The 12,209-nt window shown below is 33.7% G+C and overlaps 1 protein-coding gene across 7 annotated transcripts; it reads right to left on the bottom strand.

The window, feature by feature from the left end:
• Window positions 1–665: 665 nt before the first annotated feature.
• Window positions 666–10,756, bottom strand: LOC105802082 (uncharacterized). 7 transcript variants are annotated; one of them, XM_012633519.2, is made up of 27 exons: window positions 10,529–10,753; window positions 9,757–10,452; window positions 8,798–8,909; window positions 8,598–8,695; window positions 7,785–7,943; window positions 7,296–7,364; window positions 6,937–7,059; window positions 6,710–6,859; window positions 6,497–6,628; window positions 6,302–6,381; window positions 6,088–6,182; window positions 5,941–6,008; window positions 5,668–5,769; window positions 5,513–5,571; window positions 5,301–5,408; window positions 5,122–5,197; window positions 4,643–4,779; window positions 4,398–4,557; window positions 4,129–4,308; window positions 3,928–4,044; window positions 3,222–3,377; window positions 2,669–2,836; window positions 2,457–2,566; window positions 2,172–2,295; window positions 1,584–1,679; window positions 1,264–1,326; window positions 666–1,187 (listed from the first exon to the last, which is right to left on the bottom strand). In XM_012633519.2, the coding sequence occupies exons 1-27, from the start codon at window positions 10,679–10,681 to the stop codon at window positions 1,125–1,127; spliced, it is 3,654 nt and encodes a 1,217-aa protein (XP_012488973.2). In that variant the 5' UTR covers window positions 10,682–10,753; the 3' UTR covers window positions 666–1,124. The 7 variants fall into 7 exon arrangements, 5 of the variants coding, with proteins under 5 accessions (XP_012488973.2, XP_052480294.1, XP_052480295.1 ...); XM_052624334.1 differs by lacking the exon at window positions 4,129–4,308; XR_001136102.2 differs by lacking the exon at window positions 666–1,187 and having other exon boundaries at window positions 1,276–1,326; window positions 2,087–2,295; window positions 10,529–10,754.
• Between the last annotated feature and the right edge of the window lie 1,453 nt (window positions 10,757–12,209).

Below are 12,209 nucleotides of genomic sequence, written 5' to 3'. Positions count from 1 at the left end.
AATATATATGTTATAGATTTAGGCTACAAAATGACAATTTCAATGCTGATCCTGTAAATTTTCTCATTAGAGTCGTCCAAATTATTTTTATTAAAAATAAGTTTAATAATAAAATATAAAAAATATTATTTTAATATTGTTTATAAGCTTTCATAATAATAATAATAATAATAATAATAATAATAATAATAATAATAATAATAATAAACAGAATACAAACTGCCATAGACTTCGCACTGTTTAACCCAAGCGGTAGACTCATTGGCAGAAAGAAAGTTCACGTAAACCTGAGACCAAGGTTCGACCCACAAATTTACTTGTGTGACTTCGAAATTATATTGTATAAAGAAAAACTTTGCATTATTATATTATATTATATTGGAGCTTTGAAAAAAGAGGTGAGATTAATAAATTAAAGGGAACTTTGGTTTAAACTTAAACACGGTTGGTTCAGCAAGCAAATCCAAGCATGAACCAGAGCTAGCTCCAGTTTAGTTACACCACTCCCTGCTAAATCGCCTATGAAACCAACTCAACTGATGGGATAGCAAGGTTGATGGCACCCATTTAAACATGACACTATTTTACGATACTAACACTAAAAAGAAAAATAACAAAAAACCAAACACGAACAAGATGAACATATCAAACTTCATACAAAATAATTATTATAACATGTCAATTTATATAAATTCAACGTTATATGAGAATGACGCAAATACCCGGATTGTCAGATCTACTGGAAGGTCCTAACTTGAACCTGAAACAAAACTTCGGCACTCCTTTGAATAATGAAATTTAATTAACCCAAAAAACGTGTGTTACTGTAATTAGATGACGTTAGCAAAAAATGTCTGGTGTACAAAAGAAAATTAACTGGAAGTCTATGGGATACGTAGGTGAAGGAGATCTAGCAATATTTTTCAAGATTTTCATGTGTTTAGAAGGTCATTGGAAGACCATATCAAGGTATCCACATCCATGCGTGTCAAGCATAGGTTTTTACTTAAAGAAAAGCTGGAGCAACATAAATCTAGCAGATCGTAGGAACAAGCAATGCAAGTCAACATGTAAAATCAGCCAATGTTGCTTACTTATAACGTTGAATCTTTTGTTTTCTGTTCTCAACAACTGGGTGTTGAATCGGAGTGCCCTTCAAAATATGTTTTCTCTGCATCCAAAACACCCTGAACAAACAAGAGTTCAGTAGCCAGTCTTACCTAAAAGCAGCAGGTTTAAATCCATTGGCTTAGAGAGTATAACCTTTATAATTATGATGGCTGCATCCTTGTTTATTAGCTCATTATACTCTTGACAAGCCAGATTCTGAAATCAACAAGACCCATAAATTATTAGAGTGGTGTGTTTGCTATGTTACCAGACTCAAGATGAGTGCCAGATATGGGTATGATTAACTTAAGTTTTCCATATATTTGGTAGATTTAACCTCCATACCTATATTAGAATATATGTCAGACACAAGTGCCGGACATAGGTGCTTTAGGAAAAACTAAAGAATCAGGATAAAATAGGTGGTGAGAACCACAAATAAATAAATAAACTACTTGAGAATTAAGGCAAACCTGAACACAATTTGGGCAACCTGTGTCTGATGAGCAGTGGCAACATGTGAGAAGTTCCAAAGCAGAATGCAAAAGCTCTGTGAAATATGGTTGGATCTGTCGCATATTTGAATGTTTTCACTTTTCATATTAAAAATTGACTCAAAGTAGAATTTTTCTTGATAATGATTCAACTAACCAAGCATCCATAAACTTGCATAAAAACTTCCAATTCCATGGAAAACATGCAATTGCCTTATTCCACTTGTTTACTAATCTATGATGATTAAGTTCAAAATTGCATCAAACAGCAAGCAGCATATACCATAAGGTGATATTTTATAATGGCTACCAGATCTAAAATCTATTGACAGAAGGTGAAGAGGCCCGCTTTACTGTAAGCCACTGTACCTTAGATAAAGTTAAAGGATTTATCTTTCATCAAGTTTCTAATAACTCAACACTTTTAGCAGATTTTGAACAAAATGAAATTATTTCAAATTTCAATTCAAAGTAACACTCACTCGCATGCTTCAAAGTCTTCAAGCAAAAATATAGATCCGTAGCTTTCCAGTAGTACTGTCAAGTAAGACTCCAGCATTACATTACCTGTTTCGAGACACCAGTCCCTCCAGGATGCTGATCATACAATAGAATTCTCTCAGGAAAGAAACGGCTATCATAAGGATTCGGACACTCTGGAGCCAAGTCGGATAAATTGCATCTCATATATCTACGACAGGGAATTATTAAGAGAAAAAGTAAAAAAAGATCAAAAAGAGCACCAATGTCTAATGTTCATTGGTAAGAAAGGCTCAAAAAGGTTAAATAGAGCTCAACATTTTTATATGAAAGGCTGAGATATTGAAAAGATCTTACATATAAAATACCTACAATGGTACAACATGTAAAACTGCATGACAAGCAGCATGCAGACCTGCACGGAATGAGTACTTCTTCTCTACTATTATTTTTAAGGATTGTGGAACACTAATCCAAACTGCCTGCAAGCATGTGAATTGATATAAATAAGGCATACTAGTTACCAAACGATTATCAAAAATCAAATTGAAATAAAAAATGGTTAATATTGATCCTAAAAGAACCTGTGATTCATATGAATATCTAGGCAGAGAAAGATCAACAGTGTCCAAGACTTGGTTGCTCCCCCTACGTATTCGGCGGAAACCAAACCAAGTAGTTGTTACACTGCAAGGATTTGCTTGAGCTGTTGTTTTTGGGAGTTGATCTTTTGAGACCCGGGCTGGATAGGCCTAAGGAAAACCAAGATGAATGGCAGGTGAAGCTTTCGCATACCAGTTCCAACAAAAGTTATGTTGAGAAGGTGAAAAAGAGGACATCTGATAGCAAAATATATCGTTTCAGTTCATTTCAATTTTATGTCCGATATGAAACTTCTCTTCAATCATTAAAGATTGCCTTCTTTGCTATTTAGTTTTTAGTGTATTTCAATGTTAGTCAAATCAGGTAATAAAGTTCTCTCGTACACCTAGTCCTACAGCCATTTTTTAAATTTAAAAACTATGAGGCTAGGAAAAGACTAAGGAGGTGCCAATACCAACTTCAAACATCTTATCAGAAACACAAAGTTTAAGTGTGAGCACCTCAACAAATTTGAGAAAAAGAAGTCTGACTTACAATTTTACCACCAACAATATGTATGTCTGTATAATCCCGAGTCTTTGTGTAATAGTCCATGACAGCTTTTTCGCAATAAGCAATTTTTCTCGATAAATCCAAATCCTTCACCAGATAGGTCCTCCCTTGGTGCAAGTAAACAGCACCTTCATATACCTGTGTCATAGTAACAATTATAAAAGAAACTCAACAAAAGGAGTGAAGAAAGAACAAATTCACTGTATATACATGTAGAAGTAATTAGGAACAACCAATAAACTATGACGAAAGAGAATACACAAGGGTCTGATGAATAAGTCTTTTTTTTTTTTTAATTAAGTTCTAAATAAGAGAAAAAGCACGCCTGAAGTGATATGGAAAAGGGTAGGAAAATAAAATTTGACAGAGAAATAGAGGAAGAAAAAGAGATTTGAAAGGCAAATCAAAGGACAAGGCCGAAAATAGAGGATTCCTAGGGATAGGAAAGAAATGAGAAATAAGAGGGGCCAACTTCTTTAACAACAATTCTCAATAGCTGCATTCATCATCAACATAAGCTACTGAAGAATCAGAATAAGTTCTGTATGCATAAGCTACTACTTTACCAAGCATTGGATAAATAAAACAAATCTACAAATATTTTCTTTTATATAGTATTTTAAATAAAATCTCTCAATATTTTAGTCCATAAATAAGTGTGAACTTGTCATGCATCAAAAAATTATACCTGAAAGAAAGCCCTGCTTTCCTCAATCTCTTCTAGGGTTTCATTCAATTGTTTATCTATTACTATATATCTCTCTGCCTCTATTGCTCGTATACTGATTGAACGTGAAGGCCTTTTCTGAAAGGACAGGGTGTAAGAAAATATTTAGTCATCAAAAGTAAGAAGTAAACCAGCTATCAAACCTAAACATAAGTGTCTTACCTCATGGCCCATATAACTCCATATTTTAGACAAAGAATCATTTGAAGGATTAGAAGTCAAGTATCCTCTATTTTTAAGAGCATTTATGGCTTTGCTCAGACCAGAGCCAAAATATTTTTCATCGTAAAGCAAACTCAATGGATGTTCAAGAGCTGCACAAACCAGATGCTGCTCAAGCACCTGAATGAATAGAGCATCTCAGCATTGATTTGCACATTTGTTGGAACCTCTAACATAAATTGATATCTCAATTGCTGAAAACAAAATACCTGCTGGTTTTGAGCATCAATATGACAACACTCAATTGGACCACAGAATAATTTCTGAGGGAATTTCATAAAATATTGATCAAGAGGCCCCTCAAATGCAACATACACAGCAAGAGACGACCTTTCTCTTCTGCCAGACCTACCAGCCTGTTGCCATAGGCTAAATTCAGAAGAGAAACACCCCCAATTAAAAATTATGAAAATAATACTCGTACAAATCAAATGATGATGAATTTGCACCACACCTTGCAATACTACCAGGAAATCCTAGATGCAGAGTAACATCAATATGTCCAACATCAATTCCCAATTCAAGCGCATTTGTTGCAGCAATACCACAAAGCTTTCCACCAAAAAATTCACTCTCTATCCTCCTCCTATCCTGCTCCATAGTCAATAGATATTAAAATAAAGAGAATCATAGGTCACAGTTTTTAACTCCTGTTTTCCAACAAATGCAAATTTGCACTAAACAAGATAATTATGAAAACTAGAAAACTATTTCATAAATAAATTATTGACTCTCACCGAAATTTAATGAACCAAAAAGAAAAGTCAAGACTTAAGTAGGATAACAATATTAGCCCTAAGACAAGAATCCATGTTGAGAAAAATTTATAGCAAACAAAAACTGAATTCAAAGAAGCAAGGGTGTAACTTAGGCATGCCATCAACTTCATTGTCAAAATTTATTGACAATAATTACCACAAATATTAAACTGACCTCAGAAACATAACCAGCACGATAGGCACATATAGAATTGACAAGGTGGGGAGCCACCTCTTCAAGAATTTCACGCCTGGATAGTATATGATATGAATACAGTTATACACCATTTTCTTGCATAGGATAACAGCTTGAAGAATAACTAGTATATGATCAAATCATGAAGTGAGACATACGTATAACATAAAACTAGCTCACAAAGTTTACGGGATTTACAAAAAGCAATACATCGAAGTCCATGCTGAACCATTTCCGCAAAAAGATGGGAAACTTCTGAGATTGGGCTGAGCAAGAAAGTGAAACATCATTATGATATGCAAATGAATAACAACTTATGACCCTTAAACATCATTCTTTTCAAGGAAGAGAGAAGACTATAACATCAAACCTCAAACTCTTATCAGAAGCATTTCTACCATCTATGCCAAACTCACTTTTATCTAGCTCCTGCAATTTAACAGTATTAGTAGGTATATATCATAACCTACCCAAGCAAAGCAATGGCAAAATAGAAAAGACAACAATATTAGCAAAAAGACCCACGGTTCTCAAAGGTAAAACAGGATTCCAGAGAACAAAAATCTTTTCCGAAGAAGGACTTCCATCTTTTTCAATCAGCTCCAACGTTGACAAATTTGCAAGTTCCTGAAGCATCAGAAAAAAATATTCCAATTCAGTGAATAAATATAAAGGTTGTAGATCATGCTGGCCCAACCTAATCAGAAGCACCAAAATACAAAAGAAGAACCATCATAACGGGAACAAGCAGTAATAGAAATAAAAGCAAATGAAAAGACTAGTCTTTAAGAATCTTACCATACAGTGCTCACGAGGATTTGAAGAAGTTGCCGTACAGAAAACAAAAGATGGATCACTTCCATACACTACAAAATCGACCTCACCAAGTCAAGGGAAAAAAGAGGATATATATGAGTAGGAATCCCTAAATTTCTTTTTTATTACCATGAGAGCAAAGCCTGCGAAGTCTTCTTAGTATAAGGGCAGTATGGCACCCAAATGCCCCCTTATAAGCATGAGCTTCATCAATCACTACAAAACTTTACGACAAGAAGATAGAATTTGGTGATGAAAAAGTAATAAATAGGAACATCACATCTAAACGGGCCACAATTTGACTCAAGATATAGTGTAAAGAATGTTTTCTGATGAATCTCACCTAAGATTTGATAATATTCGACTAAATTGTCTATGTAACGGCAGGATTGCCATGTGTAACATATCGGGATTTGTGATCAACTGCATGCAAAAATGGCAAGGACTTTAGATAAAAGACAGCTAAATGACAACTGGGGGGAAGGGATGGAAAAGACTAACTCTACATTTGAGACAGCTGATACTTTAGCTAATATACCAATCTAGCATTTTCTCGAAGCCATGTCCTTTCTTTCTGAGAAGTATCACCATCATATACCCCAATATTTATGCCACAATCAAACCCATTTGTCAAAGTTAACAAAGCTCTTAGTTGATCTTGAGCTAAGGCCTGCATCGGAGAAAAAATTGTCAATAGAGATAATGCCCATGGACCGTGTTCATAAAATTGAAAAGCCTAGTAGCAACAAACCTTTGTGGGAAACAAGTAAAGTGCACATGACGACAAATTATGAGACAATGCCTCCAAAACTGGCAGATTATAACAAACAGATTTTCCACTAGATGTCATTGTTGCTACAACAACATTCTTCCCTGAAAGAGATGCCAATATTGACTCTGCCTGTAAAGGCAGCAAGGGCTCAGACATAAGCAAGATCTTACCTTTAATAGGATAGCAGTGGTAGAAACAATCCATACCTGGTGGCTGTAAAGTTTATTGATTCCAATGCTTTTAAGGGCAGATTTTGACTTGTCTGAGAGTTCATTAGGTATCTCCACATAGGAACCTTTCCTAGCACCAATTTTTTCAACATGCACCATCTGCATCAGTCATAAATAAAGAGACAATTAGAAAAATTCTTTCAAATAAGAGACAATAAAAATGCTAGCATGTTAGGGCGATTTGACACTGAGGCATAAGAATGTACAAGATCCCAAAGCTGTTTTTGAGAAAATAAACCCATTATATTTGCACAGCAGCCTTCCTACCAGCGGCTATGAAATTCAATCGGAGAAATATGTCTTTCCGAGAACCCAAACAGAGTGTAGAAGATAACCTGTCCATCTGATCCAATGCTCTTTCTGAGGTGCTCAACCATTTCTGATGGTAGCAATTGACTTGTATCCTGCTAAATCAAGAGGGTGTTATGATGATACAAGTCCCTTAGACTTCAAAAACAGTTTTAAAATATTAATAACAGAAAGGTCAAAGACAGCCCAAAACTGACCTTCAAATGTTGTTCTAAGCCTATCGTAAAGAATTCATGATCTCCAACAAATAATAACTTCTAATGCTTACATAACATATGAGCTAGAGAAACTATGATAGCCAAACAGCATGAATAAAGGTTATTGATATGTAAATTAAGTATTTGACACAATTTAACCCCAATATGGCAAGAAAATACTATTCACTCAGCTCAAGGGTAAATTATCTATATTTTCAATTTTTTTTTTCCTTTTTCACATTTTTTTGTTATGCAAAGATAAAATTTAGATCTTGAAAAAGCACCATAACCATGTACTGAGTGTGAACTGGCACATACATGACATCGTCGTTTGACTGAATGAGAATTCGAAGCAGAGGAACTGCTTCTCCTTGCCCGTTTTGCTTCATTTCTTTCCAAAACATAATCACCTTTCTTTACAAATAAAAGCAAATCCTCTAAGGAAAATGATAGGAGATTCTCATAATTCTTTTTAGACTGCACAAAACAAAGATAATTATTCAGTTATTCATAATAGGAAAAAGAAAAAGTGTGTTAAATGCCTACAGCTGAAAACATAATGCAGGGGCAGTCAAGAAACTGGAAGTGGTGAATCAATAATATGAAAGTGCTACAAGATTATCCGGAGGAAAGAAATGATACTTTCCCCATTGGATATTGAAAGTGAAAATTGTCCGTTGCTAGTTATGAACCTGAAGCGCATATTATTTGGTAACAGTGAACTTTTCAATCATAAAATGCTATGGTTGAAAAAGAAAAAAAAAATCAACGGATACATACATGTAAAATCAACTTGCCCCAAAACAGAAAATCATGTCATTCATATTATCCGTCATTTGAAAGCTACAGAAACAACTGTGAGAATAGATGGATGATGGATCAGACTCATCCTTTAATGTTAGGTGGAGTTACAATAGAAACAAAAGACATTGTGGAAAGGCTTGACAAATTTAATACTTGCCACACAGGAAAGTAAGGAGAGGGAAAAAAGAGCTCATCAAATCAATTTAATAAACATGTCCTCGTAGATTTCAAGCTTCCTAAGAACCACTAGAATATCGACAAAGGAAATATTTATATATGCTTTGGATAAACAGAAACAAAATCAGGATTGGAAGCGGTTAATACTACCATTAACAACTTGATAGTCTCCCACAAGCTAGTTTTGAATGAACTCTCCCATTTCTTCATTAAGTTAAAAATCTTTGAAAGAGACCTGCATGTTTTACCTGTGAACAAGCAGGTTGAACAGTCCAAAATGTTTTACTAGCTTGGAAGCTTATCTAAAATTAACCAAAAGAAACGGAAGATGTATTTATGTTCAGTAATACCAGCTCCAAGCTTGCTGGCAAATTTGTCTGCCTCCTTTGTTGAAGAATGGGTGATAACAAGTGCATTGCTAAAATTTTTAGGCTCCATATCATTATTTACAAAATACACCACCTGAGATAAGCACAATGAAATGCTTTACTCCAGCATGCGAATGAAATAGAAGCTCTAAACGAGCACTATTTGACAGATAAAAATCAAAAGTGCTTCAAGAGCATTGTCACAGCAAGTTAAGGGATGACAATATAATTAAAGAAATTCAATATTGTGAAATATGACTACAAATTGTACAGCCACAAAAACATCCAGAGAAAGCTAAGTTGAAAAGGAATTGTGACATAAAGCACACAAGAAGAACAAGGATAAAATTTCCGAGACTTAACATTAGATTTCATTAGATTTCATGAGTACTTGCCCCCTGTTTCTTGTTTACTTTTCAAAAAGAACAATGAAGTCAAACATAAAGTTAAACCACACAAATTATGCAAGGCATCATCAAAAGCATACTAGGGAAGAATACCTAACGACACAAAAGTGGATCCATATACAAAGACCCCTCAAAGATAATATGCAATAAACAATTTTATCCATGATTACACAGCTGCATACATGTGAGTATGCATTCTTTAGCTATCCATGCACTACCAGGTTTGGTAGCTAACAGCACAGGTACTTTAGCCAGAGGGAAAATTCCCTCCCAAAATGCAACATGTACAGTTAGATAAAAGTTTCCAATAGTTATACAGCAATTATCATGCACAATCCTTCTACTTCATCTTTTTAAGTCACCCTATCCACTTAATCCAAATGGAAAAGCATGTGGAAACCAGTACACATGTCTAAAGTTAGCATGAAAGTATCTCAATCTTAAGCCACCAACAAGGAACATTGATGGATGGGCTTTGTATCAGCTAGAAACTTGACTAAGAGGTGGTCTATATAACCTAAGAGAGAAACAAACCTTAGGACAAATAACAGAAAGATGCTCTATGTCCTCCATACAAATCCCAACTCCAAATTTTTCTAAATGCCCCAGAACTTGCTTCAAACGACTTGTAGTCATTCTCTCTGTTTGCAGCTGAAGAAACGCCCACAAAATGCTTAATAAAGCAAAGGCCTCCACAAGTCCCCTCAACCAAGCAGGACACAAACAAGAAGCATGATCATCACTAGTCCGGAATATGGCCTCACTTAACAGCATACATTTCCCAGAATATGGACTGGACAAACAATTCATGGACTGTAAAACCTCGACAAACTTCTCACAATTCTTCTCCTCAAACAAATCCCTATCTGAAGACCGCAATACATTCCACAATAAATCATAAGGATGCCCCTCATTTCTCTCATCCTTATCAATATTTCCTCCTTGTATTCTTCTACTCTTAAAGGAATAATCATCATCATCACCATGACCATTACTATTGTTATTATTACCTTCACTAAACTTTCTCGAATTGTCGCGTAAATATGAGAATTCTTGCATCATATCAGAATAAGTAGAATCCGCAAAGCTTGAGGCAGCGCTTGCGTCGTTAGAAAAGCTAGGGTTTTCGACTTGAGGCTTGTTTTTCTTAGTAAATGGAATCAAAACAAAGAATTCGCCAGACTGAAAGGCGAGGCTACTCACTTTGCATTGCAAGTTCAATTTAGTGCCCTGCAAACAAAAAAAAAAAAACGATTGAGCTTAATACAGTGAGAATAAGAAATGTTGATTTGTTCGTACTTCATACCTTGAAAAAGAGGTGGAAATTGGGAGACGAAGTGGCGGGAGCGAAAGAAAGTTTCAAGAGATGTTTGAGATCGTTAATTGTTGTTTCTGGAGATACGGTAATGGTGGTGGATTCACCACTCAGTGTTCGGACTTCGATTTCCGTCACCGCCATGAACTTTTACATTAATTTCTACGATGTTTTTTTCAGCACGCTTTCAATTTTATCAATTTGAAACAATTAGATATAAGCCCGGCAGGGACAAAGGGTAGCTTAGGGAATTTGGCGGGGAGTTTTAGTTTCCTTTTTCACAAATATCCCCCGGTTGGGCCCGGTTCGGATTAGGTCTGACTTTAGTCGGTTCCAAAACAACATTTTCTCCTCGGTCTAGATTGAGTTGGGTTAAGAGGTAATGTTTTCTTCAAAGAAAAAGTAAATATAGGGAAAGTTTTTAAAGGGAAAAAAAGGTAATGTTTTCTTCTTCAAATAAATCTTTTTTTTTTGGTTAAATAAACTTAAATTATTATTTAATAGTTTAGGTATTAGTATTGACAAAAAAATTAACTATCAGACTAAGAATTAAATATAATTTGAGATCAATTTATTAATAGACAGTAATACATTAAATTATAAATCTAATACATATGAGGATTGAGAACTTTTTTTATTTGGAGTTATTTTAGTATAATTTTATAGTATTTTAGAAAATAATTTTAGTAATTATGTTAGTTTTATTATATTTTGTAGTTTTTGAATTAATTATATTTCATATGATTTTGATATTTTAGAGTTAAATTAGATTTACTTACTATTTTTCTCTTTATACTGTGTAATAAAGCACGATCTTCAATTCAAAGATTCTGATAGTAAATAGTCTAATCCTTTGTAATTTCTACATCTAAGCAAGGGAATACATGATTTATAGAAAAAGAAGAAGGAAAATAGTATTAAATTAACTTGGAGGTTAATGAACAATTCTCTTGCACAAATAAAACTTCAAGCTTACAAAAGATAAAAGAGATCTAGAGTGCTCAGTATAAAATTTACAACTATTTTCTCTTTAAATTATTATTATTTTACTCTTTATTAATGAAAATTTATTTTGAATCTCTTATCATGTGGTTTTCACACAACTTAACATTAACATGAACTAACTATATTTCTTACAACAATGATTAATCTTGTTTTTAGTTAATTAATTTAATTTATTTTCGATTGTTTCTATCATTACTACTTATTTATATAGTCATATGCTTATTTATTTTGTTTGTGTGGCCATCAAATTGTATTATTTTGATAAATTTGATTGTTTCAAGATAAGAATTAAGGTTAAGATATCGATTAAATAGATTAATATTAACTTCAATTAACGTAAAGCCCTAACAACAACGTAATTAGCACAATTCAAACTCAAACCACACTTAAAATGATTAAATTTTATTTTATTGATTCGTATCACATAAAAACAAAATAGTTAGTACTTACCAACTTAAAATTTGATTATAGTGAGGAAAATATATTTTATCACCTTATTATTTGATTTAATACATGCACTTGCATTACAAATTTTCACACACTAGCTATATAAAAAATTAAATAATAACATTTATTTACAATTTTAATCTTCAAATTAAGTGCATAAGTTACAAACTGAATAATAATTTATTTGAAGTATTGCTTATAATTTACCGAATATAAGATA

The sequence above is a fragment of the Gossypium raimondii genome, chromosome 11 (assembly GCF_025698545.1).
Source record: "Gossypium raimondii isolate GPD5lz chromosome 11, ASM2569854v1, whole genome shotgun sequence".
Lineage (NCBI taxonomy): Eukaryota > Viridiplantae > Streptophyta > Magnoliopsida > Malvales > Malvaceae > Gossypium > Gossypium raimondii.
This window is presented reverse-complemented; position numbering and strand designations above follow the sequence as displayed.

Excerpts from the sequence above, each read along its gene's own strand:
- LOC105802082 (XM_012633519.2), bottom strand. The coding sequence starts at position 10,681 with ATGGCGGTGACGGAAATCGAAGTCCGAACACTGAGTGGTGAATCCACC. Across the intron at positions 6,183-6,301 it reads CGAATATTATCAAATCTTAG|TTTTGTAGTGATTGATGAAG; the intron begins GTGAGATTCATC and ends CTTGTCGTAAAG. Across the intron at positions 4,045-4,128 it reads GGAGTTATATGGGCCATGAG|AAAAGGCCTTCACGTTCAAT; the intron begins GTAAGACACTTA and ends CTGTCCTTTCAG.